The 19,891-nt window shown below is 43.6% G+C and overlaps 1 protein-coding gene across 2 annotated transcripts in view; it reads right to left on the bottom strand.

The window, feature by feature from the left end:
* LOC137435207 (E3 ubiquitin-protein ligase SIAH1A-like) overlaps window positions 1–19,887 on the bottom strand; it is a 32,623-nt gene extending 12,736 nt beyond the window's left edge. The window contains exons 1-3 of one of the 2 annotated variants that reach the window (XM_068128782.2): window positions 19,749–19,887; window positions 19,264–19,413; window positions 3,140–3,220 (exon numbers count right to left, since the gene is read on the bottom strand). In XM_068128782.2, coding sequence (XP_067984883.2) covers window positions 3,140–3,220; window positions 19,264–19,387 — 205 coding nt within the window. In that variant the 5' untranslated portion in view covers window positions 19,388–19,413; window positions 19,749–19,887. The other variant, XM_078784550.1, reaches the window with a different exon arrangement.
* Between the last annotated feature and the right edge of the window lie 4 nt (window positions 19,888–19,891).

Raw genomic sequence — 19,891 nt, 5'->3', positions numbered from 1 at the left:
CGCGCTGATTCGCTCATTCGCGCTCATTGATAACGATCACGATCACGTGATGACGTGATCACAAATGATGTTCGTGATGCGATCACGTGATGTTCGTGATGCGATCACGTGATGTTCCTTGCCGCCAGAAACTCACAGCAAGTAGCATAGATTTTAGCATGATTAGCATGATTAGCATTTAGCATGATTTAGCATAGATAGTAGCATGTTTCACATAGATTTTTTTTCAGCGAGGAATATTATACACGGATTCTGACCGGTGGCAGAGCAGCGCGCTTGGCAGAGCAGTTAACGCCATTAACTCAGTTACGCGTTCGCACGTATTTCAGAGCGAAAAAGGATTGCGTTTTTTCACATTTCAGCGAGGAACATTGCCATTCACACCACATAGGTTTTTTTTTCTTTCATCTTTAGATCCATATTTTATATCAGCGAATCTGAATCAGTGGCAGAGCAGCGCGCTGATTCGCTCATTCGCGCTCATTGATAACGATCATGATCACGTGATGACGTGATCACAAATGATGTTCGTGATGCGATCACGTGATGTTCCTTGCCGCCAGAAACTCACAGCAAGTAGCATAGATTTTAGCATGATTAGCATTTAGCATGATTTAGCATAGATAGTAGCAATTTATTTCATAATATTTTTTTTCCATATTTTTACCTCAGCGCATTTCAGTGAGGAATATTATGCACCGAATCTGACCGGTGGCAGAGCAGCGCGCTGATTCGCTCAGAGCGATCACGTGATGTTCCTTGCCGCCATTAACTCAGTTACGAGTTCGCACATATTTCAGAGCGAAAAGCGATTGCGTTTTTTCACATTTCAGCGAGGAACATTGCCATTCACACCACATAGGTTTTTTTTTTCTTTCATCTTTAGATCCATATTTTTTATCAGCGAATCTGAATCGGTGGCAGAGCAGCGCGCTGATTCGCTCATTCACGCTCATTGATAACGATCACGATCACGTGATGACGTGATCACGAATGATGTTCGTGACGCGATCACGTGATGTTCCTTGCCGCCAGCAAGTAGCACAGATTTTATTTTAGCATGATTAGCATTTAGCATGATTTAGCATAGATAGTAGCATGTTTCACATAGATTTTTTTTCAGCGAGGAATATTATACACAGATTCTGACTGGTGGCAGAGCAGCGCGCTGATTCGCTCAGAGCGATCACGTGATATTCCGAATAAGCACAATCAATTGAGTGTGCCGCATGAGTCTGCGATAAGTGTTTAAAGTAAAGTTAAAAAAAAAAATGTTAACGTGGCGTTGTTAGCCTATTCATGTATAGTTTGTGTTGTATTTAGCTGTGGCTGAGCTAACATGTAGCTGAACTTCAGAGTCGTTGACTCTGGTATCCTTTGACCTCTTAATCACCTTGCTCCATTGGGACAAATCCAAGTAATAAGCGCATCGGCAGGTAAATCCACCGGAGGGAGGTGAAACACCTCTCAGATTGAAATAATGTGAGTTATTCCATCCCCGCCGCCAGTTGGCTTCACTTTTCACGGAGTATGAGCGTTCTATATATTTTCAATTCAGTGCACCCGACTCGCTCACGTACTTGATTTGTGGCATAGACATGGCCATTGGGCCTTCACGGTGTAATTTGTGCGAGGCTTTTGTCCGAGTGAGCTTGAGTCGAGAGGGCGAATGTACGGGTTGGGAACGTACGGGTCTCCTTTCCCCCACCCGGCTACGCCGGTACTGGAGGGCGTCACAGGATCGGTGAGTCTCCAAAATCCGCTTCGTGCTGTTGCGAAGATTCAGGACGATGTCGCGATTGTTGTGCTGCTCTCCGACCATGAGAACTGCAACGTCATTGTTGACTGGCCCTCCCCTTCCCCCTCCCTCCTCCCTCCTCCCCCTCCCCCTCCCTCCTCCCCCTCCCTCCTCCCCCTCCCTTCCCCCTCCCTCCTCCCCCTCCCTTCCCCCTCCCTCCTCCCCCTCCCTTCCCCCTCCACCCTACCCCCTCCCCTTTCCCCTCCCCCCCCTCCCCCTCCCTTCCCCCCTCCCCTTTCCCCTCCCCTTTCCCCTCCCCCTCCCTTTTCCCCCTCCCCCTCCCTTTCCCCCCTCCCCCTCCCTTTTCCCCCTCCCCCTCCCTTTTCCCCCTCCCCCCTCCCTTTTCCCCCTCCCCTCTTCCCCTCCCCCTCCCCTCTTCCCCTCCCCCCTCCCCTCTTCCCCTCCCCCCTCCCCCTCCCACCCCTCTCCTCTCCCATCCCTCCCCTCCCCCCTCTTCTCCCTCACGTTTATACACAGAATGCCGGGTACTTCCCCCCCCCCTCTTCTCCCCTCCCTCTTCTCCCCTCCCCCCCCCCTCTCCTCCCCTCCCCCCCCCTCTCCTCCCCTCCCCCCCCCCCCCTCCTCCCCTCCTCTCCTTCCTTCCCTCCCCCCCTCTCCTCCCCTCCCCCCCCTCCCCCCCTCCCCCCTCTCCTCCCCTCCCCCCCTCTTCCCCCTCCCCTCCCCTCCCCTCCCCCACCCGGCAATGCCGGGTACTTCTGCTAGTCAAATATAAAGTGTGAAAATGTTATTTATCCAAACAACTGAGCCCAGCAAATTATGGTAGCATGTTAAACACACATGTTAAACACAAAAACACAATTCCGCAACACAATTCTGTTGCCATGGCAATGCAAGCATGTTAAATGCACAACGGATTATCCAGAAGAGTTCTTTCATCGATATTTTCCTTCGGCTCCTGCTATTTGTGTGCCTCATAAAACCGCCGTGCAGTTGCCGTCAGTGATCAGACCCCTAAATTACAAACTCCATGTAAGTTTGTAATCAGTTCAGTGCTTGCGAGACGACCCACGTCCGGTCGAATGTGCCTATCGATTGAGGTGTGTGGGAAATCATGTATTCCTCAACACAACCCAAGATGAAAAAGATAAATCGGGGAGGTTTTTATTTGTCTCCACCTATGTTGTACTGGCTGCAATTGTTTGAGCTCGGCTCAGAAGAGGTGTGTAGCTCGTTGTTATCTCCACATGGGGGTTTCAGAAGGTGGAATGGAACCCTGCCAGGTCTCAAAATATCTGCGTGTGTGTGTGTGTGTGTGTGTGTGTGTGTGTGTGTGTGTGTGTGTGTGTGTGTGTGTGTGTGTGTTGATTGAGTGTAACTTGCCGATGGGGCAGCAGGCCTCGGAAACGGCCGACGGAAGCTCCAACGTTGCTCCCACAAAAGAAGGTCGAGATGGAGCCATCCCTAGATAATGACAAATCGGACGCACAAGTTGAAAACAAACTGGGAAATACAGAGTATTGTAGTTCATGGTGCGGTTCACACAAAAACAATCAAAACAGCCGAGTATATTTGTATACACGTTCCATTTTTTAAAGAAAACTAAACCCAGATTTCAACAACAGAATCATTACATTATATGATTATGATTACATTTTCAGATGTTGCATTTTAGAGCCTATTGTTACGGATTCGTCACTTCCATTGTTGTGGTTTTCATCCACTGTAAACATTTTTGATTCCATGTACTATTATTGTTTTCATTTAAGGGAAATAGATATTGCTATTTTCAAAAGGTAAAAAGTTAATGTTTTAAATGAAACCGGAACCGGATGACGAAGAAGAGGAAGAAGAGAAAAAGGAAAGCGGCGCGAGTGAGTTTGACAAGAAAGCCGAGCTGCCTTGAGGTTTTGAGCAAACGCTGGCGAACGGGAGTCACTAGCGAACTTCGGGTTTCCCAGGAAAGGGATTCCTGCGACAGAGTTGTTATCGCTGTGACAGATCAACCTGCGTGACAGGTTTCATGGTTGATTCCGGAGAGAATCATCAGAGTGCCGTTACGCCACGAGAGCGGGCCGTCCGCCATTTTGACTCGCGCAGGACTTGCGCTTCGCTCAAGGTTTCATCTCGCTTCGACCATTTTCACCGTATTCAGACATTGATCTGGTGTGTGTGTGTGTGTAACGTGGATTTTGAAGGTAAATCTGCAGTTCGCCGATTTGGAGCCGTGAAACGACCATACCCGAGGGTGTGATTTCCCAGTCGCCTGGAGGGCGCCTTTGGATTTCCCAGTCGCCTTGAGGGCACTTTTGCGCAGCTTTGGCAGCAGGACTGTAACTGCCAACCCAACGGGAATCTGGTCTCGATTGGACATTGTTCTGACGATCGCTGGAGCGGATCGACTTTGGCTTGAAGCCAGAATCAACTTTGGCTTGAAGCCGGGATTAGAGACATTGGGAATCTTCTTCTTTTCGCTCACTTGGGGCACAGCGAGTTATATTGTACGAACCTGATGGTACCATCATAGGAAATATATATTGGTTGTACAATTGATTACTATTGTTGTTGTACTGTTATTCTTGTGTGATCTTAATACAATACTTGTTTGTTTGTAACAATTGGTGTGGCTTCACCATTGATCTTTGACATACAGAATAACACATTTTTCTGCCGTGACTCCTCGGGGCTCGGAGGTACACCGTGACCAGGGGGTTTGGGGAGGAGCACATAACACTATCTATTTATTGTATGCATATGATGGGATTTTGACTCCAACCACCTTATATGCACCAATCGAAAATGCCCACACCCACCATGTACACACCACCCCAACCCCTCAACCCAACCCTCCCTCCGACCGCCAAAACAATATAAATTACCATGCCAATACCAGGCATCTGCAGTTTTGAAACTAAAGTGAAAACCACATTTACCCCACCTTAATTTCAATCCCACCGAAATCTCAAAAACATAATGGATCTAGTATATTGACTATTTATTCTTATGTACACAACTCCTTATGTTAATGTAGTGTCTTTGGTTTGTAAACAAAACAGCACTTTGGAGAATGTTGAGTTGTTTTAACTGGATTTGGACAGGTTTGGGCTTATTTTAACAGTATAAAAACATGATACAACAAAGGACTGTCAATACAAACTCCGACTACGACGACTGCGACTACGACTCCTACTACTACTACTACTACTACTACTACTACTACTACTACTACTACTACTACTACTACTACTTAAACAGCCCCAATTATTCCCACCTTCAGGTGGGATTGCCTGGCTTATGGCCCACATCTTTTACGAACTGGCTGACCAGACCTGACGTCCCACTGAAGGTGATAATAAATTTGTGATTTTTTCAGGATGCCGACAATAACTGCACACTTACTCTTATTAACGGACACCATCACAAAGGACATCAACGCCCACCAACTAATTCTGACAGACAGGAGGCCACATACAGTACATTCAGAAAGTATTCAGACCCCTTCACTTTTTTCACATTTTGTTATGTTGCAGCCTTATGCTGAAATCGTTTAAATTCATTTTTTCCCTCATCAATCTGCACTCAATACCCCATAATGACAAAGAGAAAACAGGATTTTAGAAAGTTTTGCAAATTTATTAAAAAGAAAAAACTGAAATGTCACATTGACAGAAGTATTCAGACCCTTTGCTATGACACTTGAAATTTAGCTCGGGTGCCTCCCATTTCTCTTGATCATCTTTGAGATGTTTCTACACCTTGATTGGAGTCCACCTGTGGTAAATTCAATTGATTGGACATGATTTGGAAAGGCACACACCTGCCTATGTAAGGTCTCACAGCTGACAATGCATATCAGAGCAAAAACCAAACCATGACGTCGAAGGAACTGCCTGCAGAGCTCAGACAGGATTGTGTCGAGGCACAGATCTGGGGAAGCCTACAAAAAAAATTCTGCTGCATTGAAGGTTCCCAAGAGCACAGTGGCCTCCATAATTCTTAAATGGAAGAAGTTTGGAACAACCAGGACTCTTACTAGAGCTGGCCGCCTGGCCAAACTGAGCAATCGGGGGAGAAGGGCCTTGGTAAGAGATGTGACCAAGAACCCGATGGTCACTGGCTGAGCTCCAGAGATCCTGTGTGGAGATGGGAGAAACTTCCAGAGCGACAACCATCACTGCAACACTCCACCGATCTGGGCTTTATGGCAGAGTGGCCAGACGGAAGCCTTTCCTCGGTGAAAGACACATGAAAGCCCACTTGGAGTTTGCAAAAAAGCACTGAAAGGACTCTCAGACTAACCCGACTCTAACAGAATCTTGTTTCTCACAGTCTGAGAGTCCTTTCTGAGTCTGAGAGGACTCCAATCAAGGTGTAGAAACATTTCAAAGATGATCAAGAGAAATGGGAGGCACCTGAGCTAAATTTCAAGTGTCATAGCAAAGGGTATGAATACTTATGTCAATGTGATATTTCAGTTTTTTCTTTTTAATAAATTTGCAAAACTTTCTAAAATCCTGTTTTCTCTTTGCCATTATGGGGTATTGAGTGTAGATTGATGAGGGAAAAAATGAATTTAAATGATTTCAGCATAAGGCTGCAACATAACAAAATGTGAAAAATGTGAAGGGGTCTGAATACTTTCTGAATGCACTGCAGCTGGGTCGAAATTCAAACCCAGGCTAAATGGTTGAAAGGCGAGTGTTCGTACCTCTAAGCTATCTTGACAGCCACATCGGTATAATTAATATATATATATATATATATATATATACATATATATATATATATATATATATATATATATATATATATATATATATATATATATATATATATATATATATATATATATATATATATATTATATATATATATATAATATATATATACTGTATATATATATATATATATATATATATATACTGTATATATATATATATATATATATATATATATATATATATATATATATATATATATATACCTGTATAAAGCCCATCAACAATGACAGGTTGGAACAGTTTTTGACGGTACAGCCGCGTGAGCATGCCAAAGTCTGAAGTCTGGGCCTCTTGTTAGGGGGTGCTTATATCATCTTTATTTATAAGATATTATACAGACGTAAATGAACACTTGTTTTACTCTGCGCGCTTTTCATATCACGCGCAGCAAATTTAACCTCCCGGTGCCTTGTATTTATTGTGATTAAAAAATACCGCTTCTGTACACCGACCTTGAGGCTCAGTTTTCAAGCCACCGTCCACAATTCCAATGTAAGAGGCATAATTACTCTTCCTTTGGGTCTTCGGAATCCTTGGGGTCTTTTGTGTCCTTGGGGTGTTTTGTGTCCTTGGGGTATGTTGTGTCCTTGGGGTCTTTTGGGTCTTCAGGATCTTCAGCATCTTTTGTGCCTTCTGGTTCATCGACGTCTTTTAGGTCATTTGAGTCTTTTGGGTCCTCTAGGTCTTTTGGGTCCTCAATCTGGATATTTTGGGCATTTAAGGGTCTTCAGGGTATTTAAGGTCTTTGGGGTCCACTTGGTCCTCAGGGTCTTTTGGATTGTTTGTGTCTTTCTGGTCTTTAAGGGTCTTCGGCATATTTTGGGTCTTCGGCATATTTTGGGTCTTCGGGGGGTCCTTTCGGTCTTCTGGATATTTTCGATCTTTTTGGTCTTTGTTTTTTTTTGGGGTCTTTGCGTTCTTTAAGGGTCTTTGGGATATTTTGGGTCTTGGTGTCTCTTGGGTCTTTGGGGTCTTTTCGGTCTTCTGGGTCTTTTTGATCCTTTCAGTAACTGGGATATTTTGGGTCTTCAGGCTCTTTTCGCTCTTTAAGGTTTCTGGGGTCTTTTCAATCTTTTCAGTCTTTGAGGTATTTAAAGGTCTTTGGAGTATTTTCAGTCTTCAGGGTCTTTTTGATATTTTCGGTCTTTGGGGGTATTTTTTTTTTTTTTTTTTTTTTTTTTTTGTATACAGAATCGAGGCTCGTGAAAGAGCTAACATTTATCACACAAACAAATCAAACAGACAAACAAACAAAGTATATAAAAAGGGGAGCGGTAGACAAGATGGGGAGAGAAGGGGAAGCACACAAACACAACATTTGAGAGCAGGGACATCGGGGGATGTGTGGGAGGGAGAGGGCTTGGGGGGAGGAGGCGTGGGAAGGGGGGGGGGGGGTGGGAGAAGTATAAAACGCAAGGACACCAAGGACTTCCAGGAAAGAAGTTGGTATTTCAAAAAAGTGGATTTGGGGTGACATTAGCGGGGGTAGAAAAGATCAAGGTTTTGGATGGGGGAAGATAAGAGATGGTGGTGAACAGCTGTTTTAAAGACCTAGAGGGAGGAGTGGGATTGAAAGTCTTTTAATTAAAATCTTTTAATTTAAATTAAAATTAAAATTAAAAGTCTTTGGGGGTATTTTGGGTGTTTAACAGTCTTCAGGGTGTTTAAGGGTCTTGGGGTTTTTGGGGTATTCGGGTTATTTATGGGTCTCTGGGGAATTTTGGGTCTTCAGGGTCTTTTGTGTCTTTTGGGGTTTTTTCGGTCTTTTAAGTCCTCTGGGTCATTTGGGTCCTTGGGATCTTCAGGGTATTTAAGGGTCTTTGGGGTATTTTGGGTATTTGGGGTATATTGGGTGTTGAATTGTCTTTAAGGGTATTTGGGGTATTTTTGGGTCTTGAAGGGTTTTTGCGATATTTTGTGTATTTGTGGTATTTTGGGTCTTTAACAGTCTTCACGGTCTTTTGGGTCTTCGGGGTCTTTTGGGTCTTCGTGGCCCATTGGATCTTCAAGGTCTTTTCGGTCTTGTGTATTTTGGGTATTCGGGGTATTCTCGGTCTTCAGAGTCCTTGGGGATCTTCTGGGTACTTGGGGTATTTTGTGTCCTCTGTGTCTTTTGTATCCTCGGGGTCTTTTGGGTCTTCAGGATATTTTGGGTCTTGGTAGCTGAATGCAGTGTCCAGATATGCAAATCCTTTTAAAATTTCAAGTAAATCGGATGAAAATTGAGGATTTTAGAAATCTGGCCCATGTTGATATTTTGGCCTATGTTGACCTTTTGGCCTATGTTGACCTCAAAAATACTTGGTGGTTGAATTTATTGACCAGATATGCAAATCCTCTTCAAATTCCAAGTCAATTGGATGAAAATTGAGGATTTTAGAAAGTTGACAAAGGTGACTTTTAGCCTATGTTGACCTATTGACCTTTTGACCCCAAAAGCAATAGACCTCTTGCTTATGACCAACTCTACCGTTTGGTGAAGTTTGTGAATATCGGTTGAAAATTGTGACCTGTAGGCGACTGACAAATCATCAGACAAATAGACAGAATAATGCACAAGACCAACCAATATACTTTTTAAATCTTCGATTTTCGCAAGTAACAAGCAAACAAACAGACAGGGGTGAAAACGTAACCTCCATCCACCTTTGGTGACGGAGGTAATAATCTATATTATAATAGCCGTAGATGATTCTGTCTGTCTGTCTGTCTATCTGTTGGGTGTCTGTCCGGGGTGTGGCTTACTCGGTTTGCAGAGTAGCTCCACCCATAGCTCCACCCATTCTGGGAGTGGCTATAAACAAATATCCACCATTTTATTAACTCGCATAGCTTTGAGTCCTGTTTTGTAGGCCCGTGGTGTCTTGCTCTCCCCCAGTTTTATTTCAAATCAAATTCGATAAATCATTTCATTTTTCACAGTCGCTAACATAGTTTTAGACTCGGTTTGAAAAAAAACGGGAGAAAATCCGATGAAAGTTGCCGTTTATAGAACCGAAATGATATTCTCAAAGGCCTGTAACTTCAAGGCCATTGAGTCTCTCTCACGCCTTTATCTCCAATCTAACTCACCATATGATTTCATTTTATCGATGGTTTTGTGACTCGGTGTCAGCAATAATTGAGAACATTCCACACACGCGGGAAAATGCAGAGATATATTTTTTAAAATCGCGTCATGGTGTATCATACACCGCCCAACATGACACCGCCGGCATTGTGTCGATATATATTAAAAAATTCAGCTTTTGCTTTTCCGTTATGATATATTACTATTTCGTTTGATGATAGTCGTCACAAAAACGTCAACAATGATGCCGACATATATTTCTTCGTTTTTATTTCATTCAACATATTAGCCGGAAGTAAAATATGTTTCAGGAAATTACCGAGAGATATTTCTTCGTTTTTTTAATTAGTTATGTGCGCATACACTTTAAATAGGTTTTATTTGAAATCTTTAATTTTCACAATATAATTTACTTGCCATTTATCATTTGATGATTTACGAGACAAATTCTCTTGAGGATCGTGACAATTCAATGCGTTGCGTGGAAACTTCCATTTCCCAAAATGAATGAGACGATCGATGAAGAACGACTCGGTGTCACCAACGCGGGAAAATGCAGAGATATATTTTTTAAAATACACCATATCACCGCACAACACGCCCAACAGCCAACAAGTATCATACACCGCCCAACAGCCAACGAGTATCATACACCGCCCAACATGACACAGACAGCAACATGTCGACATTATCGCTTTTTCTTTAAACCGAGTGAACCGAGCCGAACCGAATACACCGCGTGAATTCACCGAGCGAATTTCAGCCAATTCCACCTATTTCTTCGTTTTTATTTTATTCGTTACCAGCAGAAGTACCCAGCGTTGCCGGGCGGGGGAGGGGGGAAGGGCACGTACACTTTAAACATGTATATACATGTGGGATGTGGGATATATACATGTGGGACATGTGTACGTGTGTGTACGTGTGTACGTGTGTGTGTGTGTGTGTGTGTGTGTGTGTGTGTGTGTGTGTGTGTGTGCGCGTGTGCGCGTGGAATATGTGTGTGTGTGTATATAGTGTGTGTATGTGTATGTAGGCTAACCCCCCGCTCTAGCAGGGAAAATGGCCTTAAAATGCATGTTGTTGTTGTATGTGTATATACATGTCTGTGTGTGTGTGTTTGTGTGTATATGTGTCTGTACGTGTGTGTGTGTGTGTCTGTTGTGTGTGTGTGTGTGTGTGTGTGTGTGTGTGTGTGTGTGGAGATGTATATATGTGTATATATGTGTATATGTGGATACATATGTTGTATACATATTTGCATATGTGCATATGTGTATATGTGTTCTTGTACGTGTGTGTGTGTGTGTGTGTGCATGTGTGTCGATGTACGTGTGTGTGTATGTGTATATGTGTGTGGGTGTATATGTGTGTGTGTGTGTATATGTAAACATGGGCCGGTGTGTGTGTAAAGTGTGAGGAGGTATTGGAGAGGAAAATGCAGAGATATATTTTTTTAAATCGCGCCATGATGATAAACGAAAATACACCGCCTAAAATAACAGTCGACATATCTATCTATAATTCCAGTAATCTCTGTCTGTCTGTCTGTACGTCTGTACGTTTGTTTGTTTGTCTGTGACCGCTGTTTCTCGACAACCACGGGTCCGATATACTTTTAACTTGCCAGGTATATTGCTGGGGACCCGAGGATGTGCCTTTTCAAGGTTTCATATTAATCGGACAATTACTTACCGAGCTATGTCCAAAAAACGATTCAACCAATCAGAGAGCAGCGAACGATCGCGTGTGCCGAACGTGGCGGGCACACTCTGCCTCGGATGGCACATTTGAGAGCGTATTCATTTATTTCACGTTTGCAAACTATGTTGGCGTTAAACTATGTTTTACAACTAATAAAAACGAATTTGCGATTCATTCGCTTTCCTGCGCGTTTGTGCACGCGATGGCGATTTCTTTACCAAACTCCGGAAGCCGTTCGCTTTGGACCAAACCATTGCATGTAAATAGAGGGGGGGGATTGTCACCACTCGCAAGCCGTTCGCTTTGGACCAAACCATTTCATGTAAATAGAGGGGGGGGATATAATTTTAGATATAGATATAGTACGGGCATGCCCTAGTATTTAAAATTCGCCGTACACATCCATGCGGGAATCCCACGGGTGACCCCGCTAGTGAAAAATAAAAAACCATGTTTCCATTGTGAGTGCATATCTTGTTCCAACATTCATTTTAACAGCCTGAACATGTATGTTCTCAACCACCGAGATCAGCAGGGTGGCTCAATTGATGGTGTGCTCTCCCTTGATCAGTGTAGTCTCGAAATATGACTCCCAAGGAGGTCAGACGTAACTAACTACAAACTGCTGTTTAGATTCAGTTGCCAGACCATGCTGTGTCTTGGAGAACATTGTCCTTTACATAGATTTGTAAAGCCAGACATCGCATCTTCCTTTGGGTTATGGATGCAATTGCACCCTTGGAAATTGCAAAAATTGCAACAAAAAAAAAAACCATTGCACCCTTGGAAAGTACAGGTCATTGTGTTCCTGTACACTGGCCTAAATATTTCACCGTTTCTGCCTTTATAATATGTCTGTGCCATATGTGTGCTTTTAAGTGGAAATTTCAAAACAATTTGATTGGGCACAACAGTGGAACAAAGATAGTTTTAAGAGTAATCCAGTGAGATGGCACCGGGTGCTCAGCATTACCATTTTGACTTCCCTTGCAGGTGCATGGCACAACTTGAGGACCAATTATGTGAATTCAAAAAACAGGATTAGCAAACACCGACTGGATTTAAGAGGTGTGGTGGGGTGTAAACTCATACTATATATGATAAAAAATACTCAATGAATTTCCCTTTCAGTGAAATCTATGCTTGTACAGAATCAACCAATTACCGTAAGCAAGATCATAGAGGTCATCGCAGTTGCATGAAGTTCGATTTTGTCGGCAGAATAAGTGACCTTGGGGTCATTTCCATGTTTGGAAACAGATGAGTTTGGCATCACCTATATAGATTACTTCTTTTTTTGTACACAGTGTCGAGGCTCATGGAGGAGCTAGAACACAGAACGTATCAAGATGTACCAGAACGAAAACAAAACAGTACAGAGAGAAGTAGAGGAGGGAATACACCAACAGGAGAGTTGAGGGACAAATTGAGGGAGACTTGGGGAAATAATGGATGTGAGGAAAAACGAGGGGTGAACGAGATAGATGCAGGCACAAACTCTCAATCAGAGAAGTGGAAGGAAAAACTGGAAACACAGACAGGTGGGCTTGGGAGAGTTAATGAAGAAATAAAGTCATCTCTATTTGTGAGTGAAGTTTCAGTAAAAGTGTCAATTGAAGTCAATCAAGTTTCTTGTGCATTAAATAACAAATAGTACATCATTCAATTTCAAAAGAAACATACATTCTAACTCTTGTGAGTACAAGGGGGCAGTGAAGAATATGGATGGAGATTCAGAGAAGGAAGGGTGGATGACATAGTTGATATTTTATGTCATTATTTGTTATTTAATTAGTTATTATGGATGATAAAACCAAGACATAACTGAAAATGAACAAGAAGAAAAATACAGAAATACTAAAGCCCCCACGGCTTTAGTATATTTGATGTACGGAGTGACCTGTAGGCAGTGACCTGTAGACGGAGTGACCAGTTAAAAGGATTTTGAGCCGATAGGTGTTACAGCCTTGGCAAGATCAATGTAGACAGCGATCTGTTAGTTTATACACTGCCCAAATAGCTATGGGCTAGCCCATATTTACAAGATTATACTTTATATTACTTTGGTCGGATTACAAAAAAAAAAATCTGCATACGGTGCCTATATAAAGTCTGCACCCCCTTTCAAGTTTTCACCTTTTGTTGCCTTATAACCTGGAATTAAAGTGCATTAAGTCAGACTTTTTCCACCTTTATTTACACATCGTAACCGACACTTCTAAGTGAAAAACAAATTCAACAATTTCAGAAAATAAATTAAAAATACAAAACTAGCATATATTGGTTGGATAAGTCTCCACCCCCTTATAATAGCAATTATCTATCTATAATTCCAGTAATCTCTGTCTGTACGTTTGTCTGTGACCGCTGTTTCTCGACAACCACGGGTCCGATATACTTTTAACTTGCCAGGTATATTGCTGGGGACCCGAGGATGTGCCTTTTCAAGGTTTCATATTAATCGGACAATTACTTACCGAGCTATGTCCAAAAAACGATTCAACCAATCAGAGAGCAGCGAACGATCGCGTGTGCCGAACGTGGCGGGCACACTCTGCCTCGGATGGCACATTTGAGAGCGTATTCATTTATTTCACGTTTGCAAACTATGTTGGCGTTAAACTATGTTTTACAACTAATAAAAACGAATTTGCGATTCATTCGCTTTCCTGCGCGTTTGTGCACGCGATGGCGATTTCTTTACCAAACTCCGGAAGCCGTTCGCTTTGGACCAAACCATTGCATGTAAATAGAGGGGGGGGATTGTCACCACTCGCAAGCCGTTCGCTTTGGACCAAACCATTTCATGTAAATAGAGGGGGGGGATATAATTTTAGATATAGATATAGTACGGGCATGCCCTAGTCTATCTATAATGCCAGTAATCTCTGTGTGTGTGTCTGTGACCGCTGTTTCTCGACAACCACGGGTCCGATATACTTGAAACTTGCCAGGTATATTTCTGGGGACCTGAGGATGTGCCTTTTCAAGGTTTCATATTAATCGGACAAGTAGTTACCGAGCTATGTCCAAAAAACGATTCAACCAATCAGAGAGCAGCGAGCTATCACGTGTGCCGAACGTGGCGAACAGACTCTGCCTCGGACGGCACATTTGAGAGCGTATTCATTTATTTCACGTTGGCAAACTATGTTGCCGCTATGTTGGCGTTAAACTATGTTTTAAAACTAATTAAAACTAATTTGCGATTCTTTCGCTTTCCTGCGCGTTTGTGCACGCTATGGCGATTTCTTTACCAAACTCCGCAAGCCGTTCGCTTTGGACCAAACCATTTCATGTAAATAGAGGGGGGGGGGATTGTCACCGTACTCGCAAGCCGTTCGCTTTGGACCAAACCATTTCATGTAAATAGAGGGGGGGGATTGTCACCGTACTCGCAAGCCGTTCGCTTTGGACCAAACCATTTCATGTAAATAGAGGGGGGGGGGGGGGTTGTCACCGTACTCGCAAGCCGTTCGCTTTGGCTTTGCGAATGGACCAAACCATTTCATGTAAATAGAGGGGGGGGATATAATTTTAGATATCTATCTATAATTCCAGTAATCTCTGTACGTTTGTACGTTTGTTTGTCTGTGACCGCTGTTTCTCGACAACCACGGGTCCGATATACTTTAAACTTGCCAGGTATATTGCTGGGGACCCGAGGATGTGCCTTTTCAAGGTTTGAAATTAATCGGACAAGTACTTACCGAGCTATGGCGATTTAGCCGTTCGCCGTTCGCTTTGGCGTTGCGAATGGACCAAACCATTGCATGTAAATAGAGGGGGGGGTTCTGTGGTCGTTGCGAATGGACCAAACCATTCATGTAAATAGAGGGGGGGGGTTCTGTGGTCGTTACTGCCACGTGGTTTCAAAGTTTTTTTTTGCTGTTGTTGTTTGCACGCATGTTTTTTTGCCCCCACGTACGGGCACGCCCTAGGATGTTTACACACACACACCCCTACACAAATTTTTTTTTTTTTTTTTTTTTGGCAAGGAACGGGCACCCACGTACGGGCACGTCCTAGCTTATATATAGTACGGGCATGCCCTAGTATATATAGTACGGGCATGCCCTAGTTATAAGTAAATTAGCACAGGTGTAACCAATCACCTTCAAAAACACACACCAAGTTAATTCGCCTCTACCTTTGTTAAATTTTAGCGATTCTGATTATTACCTCTGCCGTCCAAACAAAAGTAACAAAGGTGGATGGAGGTTATGTTTTCACCCCTGTCTGTCTGTCTGTCTGTTTGTTTGTTACTTGCCAGAAAAAATTCCGGTAAGTATGTTGGTTTGTCTGTTTGTCTGTTTGTGCGCAGTACTACGTCTACATCGTTGCACATAGCATCGCCATACTTTACACACATATTTGCCTTGCCTTGGAATAGACTGTGCCCAAATTTTAACTCTCTCGGGCCCAAGGTCAAGCTCAAGGTCACCCAAAACGTGAAAATCGTGGAAACTGTCATTGGTTACTAGGCAACGGATCCTCACGCGGTTACACATTGCAGTTACACATCGCTGTCACTGCGATGCGAAGCGAAACACGCCTCAGAGCTGTCACATTCACAATCGCTATGTCGTATGTACTCCCGATATGTGTTTCCTTCATTGTAAAAACTACCAAGTCAACAGTTAAAAGGATTTTGAGCCGATAGGTGTTACAGCCTTGGCAAGATCAATGTAGACAGCGATCTGTTAGCTTATACACTGCCCAAATAGCTATGCTGGCTATGCTGCTAGTTATACACCACCGGCAAGAGTATACATGTATAGATATAGATTTCCCGCCATTTTGATCCAAAATGGCTGATAAAAAGTACGTTCCGGCAAGTCCTCGGTCTCTGACTGATTTCTAGTTTCTTTGTCTGTCCGTTTGTGAACAAGATATCTCAAAAAGTTGTGGACGGATTCCGTCAGTTTGGCAGTGATTTAGCATATGTGACACAGACTAAATGATTAGATTTTGGTGAAGATCAGGATTTGGATCCAGCTACTAGAATTTTTAAGTGATTCTTCACCATTGGGAGATAGGGACAAAAACGATATACATATATAGCAGTATATCTCAAAAAGTTATAGATGGATTTGGATGAAGCTTGTTGGAGAGGTTGTGTGTCTGACGAGGACAATTAGATTTTGGTGAAGATCTGAATATGGATTCGGATATGAGAATTATTTAATCTTTTAAGTGAATCTTCACCATTGGGAGATAGGGCCAAAAACGATACATAGAAGGATATCTCAAAAAGTTATGGATGGATTTGGACGAAACTTGGTGAATAGATTGGGTGTGTGACAAGGACTAATCGATTCGATTTTGATGAAGATCCAAATACGGATACGTATTTGATTTTGATTTGACGGATGATTTTGATTAAATGTTATTCTGTATTGTGATTTTCTGGTCTACTCTGGGATACAAAACATAAACTGTTCACCTGGCAGAGGTATGCTCTCTACCGAGTGCCGTTCTAGTTTCAGAATAAAATCAGCTGTTCCTCTCGGTTTCCTTTGCTGGGTAGTGCATTTCACAGCAAAGACTCAACCATGAGAACCATGGAGCTTTCAAAAGACCTCCGTGATAAAGTTGTGGAAAGGCACAGATCAGGGGATGGGTATTAAAATATTTTCAAGTCTTGAAGCACAGTCAAGGCACCTTGGAGCACAGTCAAGGCAATCATTAAGAAGTGGCAGGTGAATGGTACTACCAAGACCCTGCATAGATCAGGCTGTCCCTCCAAACTGGATGACCAAGCAAGGAGGAGACTGATCAAAGAGGCCTTCAAGAGGCCAATGGCAACTTTGAAAGAGCTACAGTCCTTTATGGCAAAGACTGGTCGCTGTGTGCATGTGACAACAATATCCCAAACACTCAACAAGTCTGGCCTGTACAAGAATGACACCATTACTAAAAAAAAAACCACCTTGAGTCCTGCTTGAGGTATGCAAAAAAAACACTCTGGAGATTCTGAAGCTATGTGGCAAAAGGTTTTGTGGTCTGACTAAACCAAGATGGAATTTTTTGACATTATATTTTGTGCAAATCCAAAACAGCACATTACCCAAAGAGCACCATCTCTACTGTGAAGCATGGTGGTGGCAGCATCATGTTATGGGAATGTTTCTCATGTGTCAGTATAGAAGGGAAAATGGATGAACCACCTTTAGAGGCCATTTTTCCCCACAGAGCAGGGGTTGGCCTTTTTCGGGCACCGGTGTCCCCTTTTTGAAGCAATGTTTTATGGCCGGATGCCCTTCCTGCCACCAACCCTGTTAGTCGCCTCTTGTGACACACAGGCAATTACCAGTGAAACTGGTACTCAATTTGCTGACCTCGGAAGGAAGACAGGCTGAGTCAACCCCCCTGGCGTTATTCAGTGATCGACCGGGATTTGAACCCAGGATCCTGGGATCCCAAGCTGGCACCATAACCGCTAAGCCAACACCAGGCATATTGTTAGGCCTATAGTATAGTATATTTAAACCCTGGGCTCAAAACTCGAAATTGGCCTATAAACTGCCTCCCTGGTGTTTCACAGGCACGGTGAGGCATCAAAGTGTGCGCCGTGCATCAGAAACGACGACAAACAGGAAGACCATTTGGCAGTACTGGTAGATTTTCAAGATCCCACGACGTCTTTTGTGAAGAGTAGGTGAGTTATCTCCAGCACAATGAACAAATTACAAATCCCTGCCTAAAGTGTGGGTAGCAAGTGGTCTTGTCTTCTTGAAAGTGGTCTAGTCCCTGACACCATGTTACACTCCTTGCTATCTTAGCGTTCTATCTTGCTATCTTAGTTCTAAGTTTAGTTTACTTACACCAGTTACTCGTTTCATTACAATATAACGTTATTAAATACTGTACCGTACAATAGGAAAACAAAATATAGTGGTAAAGGGAATATTTTGAATGTTTGGAAAGTAAGTAAGCAAGCGTGCTGCTTATACACCCTGACCTGACCCTGACCACCCCCTTTTCTCAGGGTGAGTCCCACACTGCCTTCAAGTAGCACACACCACTATAAATTAGAATGAGCCTGGGACAGAAAGTGTATTTGTAGACATTACAGTCTGTACAATGGCCAAGGCCTAGCCCCCTTGCATCCCCTTCCTCCCCACCCATTTTCTTATAAAATCCCGGATCCACCCCTGTTCTTAATCTTCTATTATTACAACTACTATTACTACTACTACTACTACTACTACTACTACTACTACTACTACTAACGGCCTCAATTATTCCCACCTTCTGGGGAAAGTTTTTGGGCCAGGTATTTCACGAACCAGCTGGCCAGGCCTGACGTTGGACCCTCCAAGGTGACAGGAAATAATTTGTTGAGGGTGCCGGCGATATCTCGCTTCCTCGTCTTAGCGATAAAGACACCGTGGCATATTTGAGATCTACCCACAAATGCCAGCAGACGGGACACCCGGCTTAACCCCCACCCGGTGGACAACACACTTTGTGGTGCAACGCCCTGTCTGCGAACTACCAATCCGACAGTTTCTAGTAAATCGGGATTAAAACCAGGACTTGACAGCTCAACGGTTAAGTGCGCCACCTATTCTGCACCTTACTTTCAACACTAACACTAACTAACACACACACACACACACACACACACACACACACACACACACACACACACACACACACACACACACACACACACACGGCCCACCATGTCTGCGCTGCACCAACCCCAATATCATCACCCATCCACAAATCTACCTACCCTCCATCTCCAATACATCCAGGTACCTTTCCCCTGAAACTACTTAAACTTATACAATACATCAATTTATGGATCAACACGCTTTGCTTGCTCCAGCTCAGAAACAGAGCAACTGTTAATTTGTTGAAAACGAACACGAACAAACGCTTTCAGGAAACTCTCCCGGGCACCAAATGAGTCCGAAGGGAGGAAGGATCACCATAATTACCTTTGCCTTGCACCACCTGAACATTGCCCACACAGCCGAAAACTCCCCAGACGCTTTTCCACGACTGCAACCAGCCGGTCACGCACGTCCTGCCTTGTCCACCCTTGGGCAACTCCGAAGCCATCACCGGTGGTTCTTCGTTTTTCTGCACTTCTCGTGAGAACCAACAATTGTTAAACGACCACGTGGTTTTTTTCCCCGCGTTTTTGTTTTTAATGCGCTACCAATAGGTCACCCCTTCCCAGTTCCCTGGACAGGTCTGCACGTCACAGTGTCCATCTTAAATAGGTTCTTGGCAACATCCCGACCCAGGGCGCAAGATTTATCGTCGCCATGACTGTGACATCATAAATGCTAAATGTAGCAAATGCCGGTGGCTTCGTATCGGATACACGTTTTTTTGTTCTCCCCGTCTGGTTCCGCCGGACTACATCACAAGACGTCATCGGGCTCGATATAAAACAAAGCACGTGCTCATAGCTCACCTGCACGGTCGGCATCGGTGTGCACTGCGGTAAATGGATTCCGTACTCACAGCGGTTAAATAAACCGATCTAACGCAGGTGGAAAAACCGCGCCGAGACGCCTTTGGGGTACGAGCCAGGTACTCGGGCTCAAAGGAAGGTTC

Source organism: Myxine glutinosa, chromosome 9 (genome assembly GCF_964187855.1).
Source record: "Myxine glutinosa chromosome 9, kmMyxGlut1.1, whole genome shotgun sequence".
Lineage (NCBI taxonomy): Eukaryota > Metazoa > Chordata > Myxini > Myxiniformes > Myxinidae > Myxine > Myxine glutinosa.
This window is presented reverse-complemented; position numbering and strand designations above follow the sequence as displayed.